The sequence below is a fragment of the Sparus aurata genome, chromosome 5 (genome assembly GCF_900880675.1).
Source record: "Sparus aurata chromosome 5, fSpaAur1.1, whole genome shotgun sequence".
Classification (NCBI taxonomy): Eukaryota; Metazoa; Chordata; class Actinopteri; order Spariformes; family Sparidae; genus Sparus; species Sparus aurata.
Window position 1 is genome coordinate 37,299,801 of NC_044191.1, and position 15,000 is coordinate 37,314,800.

Genomic DNA, 15,000 nt, shown 5'->3' on the forward strand with positions numbered 1-15,000 from the left:
GAGGAGACTCACTCAGACGCTTCAGACGGAGATGCTTCACCTGTACAGTCAGATCCAGTTGGACTCTCACACACACAGCCGGCCTCAGGACGTCTGCAGCAGGTACACTGGTGTACCGGTGATGTCACAGGTGTCTGAACCAATCAGAACACAGCTGTAATCATATGATCTCTCTCGCCCTCAGGTCAAACGGCAGCAGCGTCTCTTTACCTGCTCCTCTGGGTGACCACATGCCCCGCCCTCCCTCTTCTTCTTCTGTGGGTATAATAAACGGAGGCGTGGACACCCTCTCCACCTCCCCCCTGCACCTCCCCTCCTGCTCCTCCTCCCCTCTCTCCCTCTCCCCCATCGACTCCCCCCTGGCCGTCGGCTCCTTCCTGGAGCAGCATGCACGACAGCTGTTCAGACCGACCAATCACAGCCAGGAGGAGGAGGGGCAACAGGAAGGGGAGAAGCAAGAGGAAGAGGAGCAGGAGGATGAGGATGAGGATGAGGAGGCCCAGCCAGAGAGTCCTCCTCTGGGTCAGGAGGCAGAGGAGTCCACCCTCCTCACAGGGAGTCCTCAGATGGAGCCTCAGACCCGGACTTCAGCCTCTGGACCTGCAGCGCCCCCTGCTGACCTGACGCTCGCTGTCCGACAGAGAAGACATGAACTGAGCATCATGGACTACGATGAGACGCTGCCAGAGTACTGAGGGAGGGAAAGAAGAGATGCTCCAGCTGTTAGCGGGCTAATGCTTACAGAGTCGCCACGCTGACCTCCACCGTCTGATCTGAACACATCAGGACCTTCAGTCGCCCTTCACAAGACTAATCATAAACTGTATTAATACACAGCTGCAGATCACCGTCTAACTGAACCCTCGAGCTTCAGGAATTTACAGCTTACAAGCTAACTAAATTGTTGCTGAGAATGTCTTAAGTTGTTTTAGCTTAAACAATGAATTCAGAAATATGCTACTAATGAGCTAATGAGCAGTTAGCTCACAGGCTGTTACACAGTAAGTGTAACAAAAAGTGAGTAAATAAGTTAATGTTATCCAGATTGACAAAACTAAATGACTAGTATTACTAGCTTAATGTTACCAGTGCCATTAAACACTGCAGTGGCTTGATTTAGCTAACAGTTGATTTGATCTGATTTGATATAATTAATGGACAAAAACAGCAAATTCACCAAGACAATAAACTCAACAATTTGTTCTAAATGATTGGACCATAAGGTCTTCAGAAAATAAATGACAGCAGTACAAACTTCAGCACATCAGAGCAGCTAAATGTTTCATGAATACATTTAATTAACTCTGGGGTAGGAATAATAACATAACAGACTTTACCTCAGGAAAAGAAGTTCAGATCTGAATACCTGTCTGATTAATTAACAATCTTAACATTAACAATCTATTCTTCTCTGATCTGTGAAGGAAATGAGTTCTCAACTGCGACTGAAGGTCCCGACGTTAAAGATTCACAGTTGGTTTCCTGTCTGCAGAGAAACTTACTAATGCCAAAAATAAGGTTAGAATGAGGAGAATTCAGTTTTACAAAGAAGCTAACAGCAGCTGTGCTAATCATGCTCTGTTAGCTGTAGCCTCTAACTGCCTTACTGTTGCCCAAGAAAATGTGTTTTTACACTTTGCAGCTAGCCATGTGGCTAATCTGTCAAACACATCATCAGATGCTACGCCAGCATCAGAACACTAACTATCTTCCTCAGGATCTTCATCAGTCGATGAGCAACCATATTGATTATTCACAATTAAATTCTTTTTGTCCACCGGGGGCAGCAGATTCAGCTTCGCACCATCATATGTGACATATTAGCATTTTATAAAGTATTTGTGGCTAACATGTTAGCAAACACCTGCTGACTCTGAACACCATTGTGGGGTTCCTCAGGGGTCTATTCCCGGTCCTTCATAATTTGAATATTCATAAAACATGCCAATGTGTTGGATGCCGCTCGGATCCCAAAAACCTGCAGTCACCAGCCTGTATCCTGTTCTGACTGAATGATAAACTGACATGAATGATCTTTCATTGGAGAAAACATTTCCTCAGGTTGACTGCTCATCCTCCCAGAGTCAGAGTCATGTCTGTACGACCAGGACGTGTTCAGCCTCGCTAACATTTAGAGAAATACTGTTAAAACCTGCAGCTTTCTATCTTTATGCTAAGCTTGGCTAACCGCGTTCTGACTGCAGCCCTGGAGTGACAGAGATACCAGACTGAGATGTATCTGAAGACCTCACTCTCAGAAACAAAGATGTTCAGGATGTAAAGTTTACAGTGACACAGACAGACCAAAGACTTCCTCTGAGTCCAGCTGATTACGGCTGAATGACTCTAACGATCTCTGGGTTGTTTGTCTTTTCTCCCTGCTGATCAGCAGCTCTGCAGCTCCTCCTCAGTGCTGCTGCTCTGGTTGTTTCAGAACTCTGCTGTCCGGAAACATCCGAATCATCTGTGTTTGTATCACAGGCCTGAAGAGACCAATGTCAAACTGTGAACACTAGAAATAAAGATGTGTGAAACCTCCGGTGCTCCGTCTCAACTCTGTGACCTCACAGGTACCTTCACTCGACTACATACAGAGAAATGTCTCACAAAGCAACGTTACAGGACCAAACATCAGTAACTGTAACTGTCTCTGGACACTGATGAGGAAAACAATACTGCAGATATACGTGGAGAAGAGTCTGTCTGAACAACAGCCTCCGTCCTGCAGTGACAGTCACACAGGTCCAGGTTACTGATGGTGATGATGTCATGATGTCATTCAGAGTGAAAAACGGAACGTTGTCACTTTCAGGATGTTTGGTGTGTCAGGATCTCCATCACTGCACATTCTAACAGCATCCATGTGATTATAAACTGTCAGCAGGTTCATGTTCAGACTGACAGGAGGACACCTGGGAGACATGTTGGAAACACACCACGTCATCATGACATCATCACACCGTCACGCCTCTTTAGGGTCGAAGCGCCGGCTTTCTGTGTGAATCACAGCGGTGGAGCTGCTCGGTTCTGTGAGAGAGTTGTAGAACCATCGCTGCTGTGGAGATGATGCAGCCAGTCTGAGGGGAAAGGTCGCAATACAGCTCAGCGTCGGTTCTGACTCACTGGGTCACATGACATGGAAGAAAATGACATTTAAAAAAAAGCCATTATCTAATTTTAATATATTTACACAATAAATACAGAACACAAAAACAATCAAAATAACGGTGCCTCATAAAATCACTTTCTTTTTTTGTCATACTATCATGACATCAGCACGAAGAAACATCGTTTTGTGTAAATCAGACAAACAACAGGGTCATTTATCACAATCAGTTCAGTTCAGTTCAATGATCTCTGATAGATACTGTTGTTGAATTTAAACCAGGACATTTAGCTCAGACACCGACTTCCTATGACGTGTTTCAACAGTGTACGTTACAAAAGCTAACTGAGCTAGCTTGAAACTACAAAATGGCCGACCGGAAGTCTTACTGTCATGATATTTTTAGGCTTTTATTAATTTTCTTGTTTGTTAATATTAAATCAAACACATCAGACGTGTCTGGTTCTAAGTTGCCTCCATTTTCAAAATGCGAAAATAAACACGTTTCCTTCTGCGCACGCGCGCTGATGACGTTCTCCCCTAGCAACAACTAAATGTTTCTTGGCAACCGGCTCGTTAAACAGTAAGAAGTTCGTCCATCTGTCGGTCCCCGTGTTTATTAACGATACTTTAATATTTAACGTCTGTTTCTGTTCTGTGAAAAGTAAATGTGTTAAAGTCACAAGTTTACAAACGTGAGATAACGTTCATGTGACGTTCACGGACCTACTGACCGTGTACCGGGTCCAGACGAAACTAGCGTTAACGTTAGCTTGCAGAAGTACTCAGATCTGGTACTTCAGCAGTAATACTACACTGTAGGACTACTCAGAATAACATATATGATGTTACTGGATTATGATTATTGATGTGTTCATCACTCTGGTGTTAAACATGAATTGTTCATTGACAGATTAATATCATATGTCAGTACTGTGTTGCCAGCAACGTAGATGTAATATATATAAACAGGATGTGAATTTCCACATATATGAAGATATAGATGCAGTTTATCTGAAGAGTGTAACGTCCTGCTGAGCTCAGGGTCTCTGTACACACCGTGGAGGGACAGACAGACCTACAGGCTCCTCAGTTTGAGGATCAGATCTAAACTGAATGGGCTTCAGTCTGATGTTTGTCTGAAGCTAACTGTGATGCATTCATGGTCCTCAGGACAAAAACAACCCTCTCCCTGCCCTCCTCCTGCTCCTGGTCCTGATGGATGAGACGGTGAAGCCTCTGAGGATCCCTCCTCAGATCTCTGTCTACGCTGACAAACACAACATCCTCCACCTGGTGCAGGTATTAAAGGAGCTACACCACCTTCTGCCGCCAGGTTGCTTTGGCATCATTACAGATGTTTCAATGTCTAATTATTATTATCATCATTATTATATTATTATTATTATTATTATTATTATGACAGCACATCATCTTTCCAATCGCATATCAATAACATCATCCGGTCTGCATATTTCCATCTACACAACATCACCCGCCTCCGCCCCTCCCTCTCTCCCCACTCCACTGCCGTTCTTGTACACAGCCTTGTCACCTCCTGCATTGATTACTGTAACTCCCTTCTCTTTGGTCTACCTCACAAATACCTCCATAAACTTCAGCTGGTTCAGAACTCTGCAGCTCGGATCATCACCAGAACCCCTCCATTCACCACATTACCCCTGTTATGCAGCAACTCCACTGGCTCCCAGTCAAACTCCGCATAGACTTCAAAAATCCTCCCGTTTACGTTCAACGCCCTCCATAACCTTTCCCCTCCTTACCTGTCCGATCTCCTCCACATTGCCACCCCTTCCCGTTCCCTCAGATCTGCCTCCTCTGTCCACCTCTCTGTCCCTCCACCCACCTCGTCACCACGGGGAGCTTTCAGCCACTCTGCCCCCCGACTCTGGAGCTCACTGCCACCGGACATCAGGAACCAGGGGCCTGTTGCACAACACTAGGATAAGGGATTAAGCCGGGATGTCTTGGTCATCCTGACTCAACTTATCCGTGATCCGGTTGCACAAAAGCGGGATAGGGGGCAGTAGGATATGTTATGGTATAAGTTACCATGGAGATTTATTCAGTGGAGCTAGCCTGCTCCAGACCAGGCTAACAGCCAGGCCAACAGCCAGGCTAACAGCCAGGCTAACAGCCAGGGCAACGGCCAGGGCAACAGCCAGACTAACAGCCAGGCTAACAGCCAGGGCAACAGCCAGGGCAACAGCCAGGGCAACAGCCAGGGCAACAGCCAGACTAACAGCCAGGCCAACAGCCAGGCTAACAGCCAGGGCAACAGCCAGGGCAACAGCCAGGGCAACAGCCAGGGCAACAGCCAGGGCAACAGCCAGGCCAACAGCCAGGCTAACAGCCAGGCTAACAGCCAGGCCAACAGCCAGGCCAACAGCCAGGCCAACAGCCAGGCCAACAGCCAGGCTAACAGCCAGGCCAACAGCCAGGCCAACAGCCAGGATCTATTTAATCTCATCCCTTATCTCAGTCAGCAGTCACCACACATGGAAACCAATAGTTATTCCACTGCCCACTACACATTGTTATCACATATAACTAGACCCACTGTCATTATTTAAATGTTTGTGATCATTAATTTCAATCATTTTGGATAAATTAGGATTTTAGATGATGTGGCTATCATTAGATAATTTACAGTTTCCCATAGACTATAAGGCTATATGTAAAATGATGGAATATTAGGGCCACAGAGAAAGAAAAAAAAATTCACAGACTTCGAGAATAAAGTCATAATATTGTAACCCTGTTGTTTTAGAGGAGGAGAGGTGTTAAAATGAGGGCTGTGGAGCATTTCGTGGAATTGTACTTCAGTATAGGTTTCACAAACAAGGAGATACTTCATCTTTTGGAACATCAGCATCACATTGTCATAAGTATCAGGACTTTAAAAAGAATATGCAAGAAAATGCAACTTTTTTTTTCCGCAGAAAGAACCAGTCTCATAAATGTATGACTTTTTCTTTCTTCCTCAGTGTGGCCCGAATACTCCGTCGTATAAAATACACATCCCATATAATATAAATACACATCAAAGTGTAACATTATGTTCCTTTATCGAATAAGGACAAAGTAAAACAGGTAAACCATCAGCTCCTTTCAGAACTGAAGTCACACAGTGACTCTACAAGATGGAAAGCACAGAATCAAAGCATATTATACAACACAAGGATAAATACACATTCAAAGGTCTGTATATAATAATACACCCCGCATGTCTGCACACTGAAATAAATGCAGGACAAATCCATACACATCAAATGAACAGACAAATGAGTGGATGCAGTAGCCTCCCTGCAAGCTTACACAGTATACAGCACAAACATCAAAGAAGCCAAATCAATTTGAATTAGATTTTAAAAAAACAAAAAACACATTTAACAGAAACATATTTAACTGAAATTCAAAGCATGCAATTAACTAAAATCATTGAACACATATTGGTCCCTCACTCACATTGTCAGAGCAGAAAGGAACACACCGTTTTGGGCCTTCATATAGGCTATTGGCTCACTTGACTTTACGAGGATTGACCTTTTATTTTTTATTTAAGATGTGTCATCTTCTTGGAGCTGGGGAGGAAAGAGAATAATGATTAATACATTTGTGTTACAGTCAGCATACAGTGTGCACTGAAGGCATAACTCACCTCCCGCTCAAGTTTTTTTATTTCAAAGGTCCAATTTTTCTAATTGTCCTCTTTTATATTTCGGGGGGTGGGGGGGGGGAGCCGTGAGCGCGCACTTACCCAGGATTGGTTTCACCTGGCCTGATGAATCCGTGTCAGCTCATCCTGGCTTGGTCTTTGTGCAACCAATTATTAAGCCTGGACGCTCTTGTTCTGGATTCATTGAGCTCAGCTCAGTCACTGATCCTGGATGTCGTAATCCTCCTTTTGTGCAACGGATCCCTGGACTCTCTCTTCAAATCAAGACTAAAACTCACCTTTTCAGAATTGCATTCCCCACTTAATTGTCCACATTGTCTTTCTTTTCTTTTGTCTTTCTTCTCACTATTTCTTTTTATATATGTATTGTACGGTGTTCCTCAAGTGCCCAGAGAGGCGCATTTAAATAAAATGTATTATTATTATTATTATTATTATTATTTTATCTTGGTCCTTCAGTGACCTCTGTTGGTTTGTTGTCTGTGTTTTTGACGTGTCCCATATTAGATGTTGCTGGTGTGATTGGGGACGGATGAACTCTTTGTGTTTCTGAATCTCTGTGTGTTTCAGAGCATGTTGTCCAGGCTGGTGATCGATCAGCCTGAAGATCCGATCACTTACCTGATCAGTCTGCTGCAGAGGAGCACCTTCGACAGTGAGTCAGCCCACCTGAACACCTGATTTACATCCCATAATAACCGAGACACACCTGAGCTCCCATCACACTGTCGGACTGAGACTCCTGGAGTCGTGTATCAGGGTAGTGAAGAAGAAAACACTGTATTTCATTTTGTCATCATGAATCCAGATGAGTCTCAGCTCTGTTACAAACGTGGCTCAGGCTTGGAACAAAATAAGGAGTTCACACACACAGGAGTTCACAATTAAAGGGATTTATTTAACTAATAAGATATTTAAGCAGAAGAGTGAGGATGTGTGTGCGGTCAGTAGTGAGTGTGTGTGTGTGTGTGAGTGTAAGCGGTGGTATGAGGTGGACAGCACACTCTGGGCGAGCTGCTCCTCCAGGTGTCTGGCTCCTCCCCTCCTCAGGTGCAAACCATTTGTCTGATGACCACCATGACTCCTGCAGAGCACCACAGGAAACTAGGAGGTGTGAGCCGTCACAGCTCTTACTGTGAAAATCTCCTGAAGCCTTCGATGAGGATGAGCGTAGATGTTTCTCTGTGTGAAGCGGCTCAACCGCTGTTTACTCTCTTTATGATCATGTGAAGTGTCCGACTGCATCCGTCCATCTGAAATACTGCTGAGCGCTGATCATCAGTGCCGCCACTAGATGGAGCTGTGAGTCCACAGAGCCACAGTGTGGTGAAGCTGTTGGACTGTGAGATGATGAACTGTAGATATGATGAAGTAAGATAAGTGTCAGAGATCATAATTACAGTAACAGAAGAAAAAACAGTAATAATAAAAGTGCAGAACAGAATGACAATAAAAAATAAGATTCATTGAGGGGAAATAGGTAGACTATAGAAAGTCGAGTATACACAGGAAGAGAAGTAATAATAATGTCCGTCTGTCTGTCCTTCAGTTCCCAGAGTGGTGCTGCTCGGTCCTCCTGCCGTTGGGAAACACACAGTTGTGAGTATCATCACTCGTCAGGACGACCAGGTGTGTTAAAGTTAGATTTCTCAGTGTGAACGGCACCAACCAAGAAGAGCCTGACCCACATCAGAGTAAAGGAGGAAGTGTCGTTCAGTCAGGGACAATCAGACATGAGTTTATTGGACTCTTCCTCTGTTGTTGTGTCTCTACAAGTAAAAGTTTAGTTACACTGAGCCACAGGCGATGAAAGCAGACGTCTGACTTCCCGCGTGCACAGCAGATTCACCCTGAATGTGTCTGGATTATATTATGAGTTTCTTTAAAGAGTTGATGTTGCTGAAGAAGGAATACAGGACATCTGGAGACACAGTTAATGGATTTCACTGGACAGGAAGTGGAGGAAACATGTAATCTGCAGAGCATCCAGTAACTGAAGCTGTCAGGGTGATGTAGCAGTAGACGTGGTGGAGCAGAGGACAGGAGCATGAAATGATACATCAAGGAAGCAAAGTTGTACCTCAGCACAGTACTTAGTATTGCATAGTAACTGTAATAAGTTACATTCCACTGCTGCTCACTGTATCACTTCTTCTTCTGTGGTTTGTCGTCCTCCTGCAGGCCAAGAAGCTGAGCTCCGAGCTGAGAGCGGTCCATGTGACCACACACAGTTTACTGAACGACCAATCAGAGCTGAGCGCTCAGACACAGTACACAGAGCAGGTACTGTGTCCACTGTTAGTCATCTGTTGATCCATAGTTTATATTTGGATGTTTCCAACAATTATTTTCACAGTTGATGAATCTGCTGATCATCGCTTGTTTGGTCTCTAAATGTCTCAGAGTGTTCACATGTAACCAGCTGACAGAGCGAGCAGAGAGGCTCCCAGTGATTGATTGATCATTGATCAGTTATCAGAATGTTTGTTAATGCAGTGCTGGAGGAGCAGCTGCAGCTCTACTTGTTCTGGTTCTGATCTATAACTGTGTGTGTTCAGGAGCTTCCTGCTGAGCTGCTGGTCCGACTGATCCAACAGAGACTGAACCAGATCGACTGCTTCAACAGGGTGAGACACACACACACACACACACACACACACACACACACCGGTCACTGCTGTCTAATCTAATAATCTGGAGGCTTCATATTAATCCCACGTGTTCAGACGGACCGGTGAACTGTGTCCCGTCTCCTGGAGGACGACTCTGAGAAGTGTCTCTGTGTTAAACCCTCAGAGTCCAGAGTCGCTGTCAGACTGAGCTGTAAGACACCTGATCACCTGCCTGTCTGTCTGTCTGTCTGTCTGCCTGTCTGCCTGTCTGCCTGTCTGTCTGTCTGTCTGATGGTCTCTGATGGTCTCTGATGGTCTCTGTCTCTGATGTGCTGCTCTGATGATAATAATTAGCACTCTGGTCGCTGCTGTGTTGTCCCTTGATTCCCAGCAGGCCGAGCAGCGTGTTGGCGTGTTTCCCCAGAGATCAGCTGATCAAACGGCGGCGCTGCTGTCACATCACGCGTGTTGTTTTCACTCGGGCTCGTCCTCTCTGCTGCTCCTCATTAGCATCACGTCCTGTTTCCTGTCAGCGTTCATCAGGACAGCGAGCGCTGCGTTCTTCAGTTTAAGAGAATTAAAGAATGTGAAGCTGCTGTCAGCAACACTCACAACAACAACAACAACACAAAGCAAAGCTCACTGCTGCACTAATGTGTGAGAGTGACGCTCTGCCCTCGCTCACATCAACACATTCAGACGCTCACCATCTGAGGAGGTTCTAGAGGTGGTCTGAGCTCACCTCGGGGCTTCTAGTGCGCTCCGAGGTTTCAGCTGTTGTCAAAGAAGTTCCAGTGCTCCCTCAGGAGGTTCTAGTGCTAACCAAGGAGGTTCTAGTGCTAACCAAGGAGGTTCTAGTGCTAACCAAGGAGGTTCTAGTGCTAACCAAGGAGGTTCTAGTGCTAACCAAGGAGGTTCTAGTGCTAACCAAGGAGGTTCTAGTGCTAACCAAGGAGGTTCTAGTGCTAACCAAGGAGGTTCTAGTGCTAACCAAGGAGGTTCTAGCTGTTGTTTTGGAGGTTCTAGTGGTAATTGAGGACATTGTGTTGCTCCTCAGTGAGGTTCCAGTGGTCACCGTGGTTGTTCCTCCAGTCACTGAGGTAGCATAACTGGTCCTGTACTTGGTTCTTGCTGCCCTTCAGGTGGTTTGAGTCGTCACTGAGGAGGTTCTAGAGGTTGGCTCTGAATTTTTAGTTGTTCTTTAGTAGAGATGCACCGATCAGGATTTTTGGGGCCGATCACCGATCACTGAAAGCAGTATCTGCCGATCCCGATATTGCTGATCACCGATCACAGCGTCACATCCATAAATTCTTCTATATTGTTGTCTTGTGTAACTTTCATATATTTAATTAATGATTCTTCTTACACAACATTGACGTTGAATTATTAAGTATAAAAATGAGGAGATGAGAAAGTTTCATGAATTGACCACCGTTTTATTGCAGGCTGAGGCAATGTGCAACATTTCACACTCTAGAGACTCTTAGAGACAACTTGGACTCAGCTTACACAGAGTAACTGTAGATTACTAGTGGGAATGCAGTCAGGGAGGGAATTTCATCATTTCAGGGGCACCAAGGCCACATGACAGGGCACAAAGGCCACTGAGTAAAATGTGTTGATTTACCTTTCAGACTGATACCATAACATCCTAATTTATAATAAGACATGGATTATGTATTAACACATTTTTTAATACCAAAATCAAGTTAAAGTTACATTAGAAAGTAGTTTTTGTTAAGTAGGGTTAGGGTGAGGTGGGTTTTGTGACACCTCACTGAATATTAGTGTTATTGAATATTTCTCCCAAATAGAAATTCCCCAAAATTATGGCAAAGCACATTTTTTCCAAACAAAAAATCTGTAGGATAACCAGCAGGAGACCACTGATGTGTGGAGTGATTTTGGTGATACTACACTCTGAATAATAGTTAAGTTATTGAATATTTTGTAGTTTCTCTTTTCAGTGTTGCACTTTGTAGACGGTCCCTGCGCCCTCGTCTCACAGCTGGCTGACCATACAGACCAGAGTTAATGTCCAGACGCTCGTTTAGATTAACATACGGTTGTAGCTCGTTGTCTTCCTCACTACGGTAGGAAAGAGCCGTCAGTTGTGTTTTAACAAGGTTTCACTTATGAGTTATTGATCCGGGAAGTTCGAATCTGTGAATATATTTCCAACTTTACCGGACTAAATCCTCCCACATAAGTCAGTTACGTATCATGTCAAACCGGCTGAGCTCGCTCGCTGTGCTGTAAGTTTCCTTCTTCTGTTTTGAGACGCTGCTGCTGTTTGAGAGGCTTTCACGTGAGATCATCATGATGATGAGACTCCACCTGCACGAACCGCGGACTCACTGAAGTTACTGTGAGTGACTACTGTGCACTCAGGTGGCTGTAATTAAAGGCAAGCTCGCTACGCTGTCCGGGCCAGGGGCACAGAGGACACTGTGGCGCGGGGCAACGGCGGCCATGAAATTCCCTCCCTGCATGCAGTAAATGTCTTTATACTTAAACGTCATCTGATCGGCCTGATTTGATCTATTTTGAGAACTCCGATCAAAACCGATAGGGGCATTATCAGCCGATTGCGATCGGTTGCCGATCGATCGGTGCATCTCTATTCTTTAGTTGTTGGACGCCTACAGTAGACTTTGTCGTGATCGACACCACCATTGAAAAAGAAACATATTTTGATGAATGTGGTTTATTTCACGTGTGGAGGAGAAGTGCAGCTGTTCTGCAGGTGGAACCTCACTAACACACCGTGTGTGCTGCTGTTACTGTTCTTTGCCATCCATCTGTGCATTATGTAGACAATCTAACTGGTTCTAGGGGTTCTCTAGGTGTTTCTAGTTCTGGTTGAGGAGGTCACTGAGGAGGCTGCAGTGGTTCTTGTGGTAACCGGTGAAGTTCACTGAGTGTCTGTAGGAAGTTCTAGTGAACTTTCCATCATTTCCCAGCTTGAGATCAATAAAGTATATCTATCTATCTATGTTCATGTTCTTATGTGACTGTTTCTGTTAGTTGATGGCTGGTTGTATGAAACACAAACAGGTTCAGGTGAAGCCGACACAACATGGCTGCCTGTGTTGTCTGCGTTCACACCAGTTTCAATCAGCATCACATTGGCTGCTGTGATTGGACAGTTTGTTCCATCAAACCTGAAAGATTTGTCTTCAGTAAACTCCTGAAAGTTGAGATACAAGAAATCCTGTCCGGCACTTATCTTTAGCCAGCCAGTGTGTGTGTGTGTGTGTGTGTGTGTGTGTGTGTGTGTGTGTGTGTGATCAGCAGTAAACCAGCTTTCAGCTTCTTTGTCTTTTCGTCTAAACTCTACAAACAGCTTCTTCTTTCAGCCTGCAACGTTTAGCTTCAACGTTTAGCATTTAGCATCAGTGTTTAGTGTGTGTGTGTGTGTGTGTGTGTGTGTGTGTGTGTGTTGTGTGTTGTGTGATCAGCAGCTACTTTCATCTGTTAATGGCTGTTTTTGGCTGCAGGCTAAACTCGTCACACACGCACACCAGGGACTTTGTGTGTGTGTGATGTCTTTATGTTCTGTCTATCTGTGTGAATGGAGGACAGGAGGATGATTGACAGCTCCCATCAGGACCCCACCTCCTCTTGTCACATGAAACACTCTCTCTGACTGTCTGTCTGTCTGTCTGCCTGCCTGTCTGTCTGTCTGTCTGACTGCCTGCCTGTCTGTCTGTCTGTCTGCCTGCCTGCCTGTCTGTCTGTCTGACTGTCTGTCTGTCTGTCTGTCTGTCTGCCTGTCTGCCTGTCTGTCTGCTGTCTCAATTATGTTCAGTAAGACGCCTGTTAGACAAAAGCTTCTGCAGCAGGGTCTCTCTCATTCAGCAGAGGATTGAGTCGCATTAAAGAATGTGTACAGCTGAAAATACAAACTAGCTGCTGGTAGCTGACACTGATGTTACTGTAAGTATATCAGCAGCACTTTCCCCTCAGACTGGCTGCATCATCTCCACAGCAGTGATGGTTCTACGATTCTCTCACAGAACCGAGCAGCTCCACCGCTGTGATTCACACAGAAAGCCGGCGCTTCGATCCTAAAGAGGCGTGACGGTGTGATGATGTCATGATGACGTCATGATGATGACGTGGTGTGTTTCCAACATGTCTCCCAGGTGTCCTCCTGTCAGTCTGAACATGAACCTGCTGACAGTTTATAATCACATGGATGCTGTTAGAATGTGCAGTGATGGAGATCCTGACACACCAAACATCCTGAAAGTGACAACGTTCCGTTTTTCACTCTGAATGACATCATGACATCATCACCATCAGTAACCTGGACCTGTGTGACTGTCACTGCAGGACGGAGGCTGTTGTTCAGACAGACTCTTCTCCACGTATATCTGCAGTATTGTTTTCCTCATCAGTGTCCAGAGACAGTTACAGTTACTGATGTTTGGTCCTGTAACGTTGCTTTGTGAGACATTTCTCTGTATGTAGTCGAGTGAAGGACCTGTCAGTCCGACACGCCCTCTATACGCCACGCCGGTTTATCCCTTCACACTGGTTCTGTTCACCTCTGATTCTACCTCTGGAGGCGGATCAGCGCCGGGGTGAAATCTGACCCCTCACTGCCTCTGAGACTTTCACACAGAGGAGGAGGAGAACTGGTGCACAAACATTTCTATCAAATATTTAAAATATTTAAATCCTGCTACTTCCTGCTCAGGATAACAAGATAACATACACAACACCAACAGATTATTAGCTAATGTTAAACAGCACATTAGCTAATGTTTATTGTTAGCATGTCAATGATGTATTGATCTGTGACTGATACTCATATTGTCCCCATACACCTCCATTATATATGAGACATGTAGTACAGTGTTGACAGAATAATCAATATCTGACAGACAACAGCTGATCATCTGTGAACAGCCAATCAGGCAGCAGCTCACCCAGTGTGTGTGTGTGTGTGTGTGTGTGTGTGTGTGTGTGTGTGTGTGTGTGTGTGTGTGTGTGTGTGCATGCATGTGTGCGTGTGCATGTGCGTGTGTGTGTGTGTGTGTGTGTGCATGCATGTGTGTGTGTGTGTGTGTGCATGCATGCGTGTGTGTGTGTGGTGCCGTCAGTCGTTTTCATTCAGCCTGGCAGGCAGCACTGGGGGATTAACTGTGCAGCGTGAATTAAGCAGCCTTGTTTTATTGAGACGTGATGTGACTGTCAGCTGCTGTCAGCTCACACACACACACACACACACACACACACACACACACACACACACACACACACGTTATAATGAGTTCACTCAGGAGACGAGTTTAATGAACATGAGCTGACGTCCCGCTCTGTCACAGCTTTTAAACGGTTAACACAAAAAAACACAGTTTACAGCAAGTTCTACATCTGTCCTCTCTGCAGATCACTGTGTGATCAATACTGATACACACACACACACACACACACACACACACACACACACACACAGATTAGTAAATATTCCATTATTTGTCACACAGTGATGCGCTGGGTTTCACACTTCTTCTGTCCTGATGTTCTCACTGTGTCGTCTTCAGGCTGTTTGATAATTGACTTCATTA

The 15,000-nt window shown here is 45.0% G+C and overlaps 2 protein-coding genes across 3 annotated transcripts in view; both read left to right on the top strand.

The window, feature by feature from the left end:
* Positions 1-2,539, top strand: part of LOC115581629 (hamartin-like) — a 15,651-nt gene extending 13,112 nt beyond the window's left edge. For both annotated transcript variants that reach the window (XM_030416887.1, XM_030416888.1), the window contains exons 21-22: positions 1-102; positions 185-2,539. The exon at positions 1-102 is cut by the window's left edge and continues 39 nt beyond it. In XM_030416887.1, the coding sequence (XP_030272747.1) occupies positions 1-102; positions 185-695 (613 nt within the window). In that variant the 3' untranslated portion in view covers positions 696-2,539. The remainder of the gene's footprint in view (positions 103-184) is intronic.
* Positions 2,540-3,538: 999 nt separating this feature from the next.
* ak8 (adenylate kinase 8) overlaps positions 3,539-15,000 on the top strand; it is a 17,460-nt gene continuing 5,998 nt past the window's right edge. The window contains exons 1-6 of the mRNA XM_030416898.1: positions 3,539-3,689; positions 4,280-4,408; positions 7,377-7,461; positions 8,356-8,405; positions 8,988-9,089; positions 9,365-9,433. Of these exons, the coding sequence (XP_030272758.1) occupies positions 4,325-4,408; positions 7,377-7,461; positions 8,356-8,405; positions 8,988-9,089; positions 9,365-9,433 (390 nt within the window). The 5' untranslated portion in view covers positions 3,539-3,689; positions 4,280-4,324. The remainder of the gene's footprint in view (positions 3,690-4,279; positions 4,409-7,376; positions 7,462-8,355; positions 8,406-8,987; positions 9,090-9,364; positions 9,434-15,000) is intronic.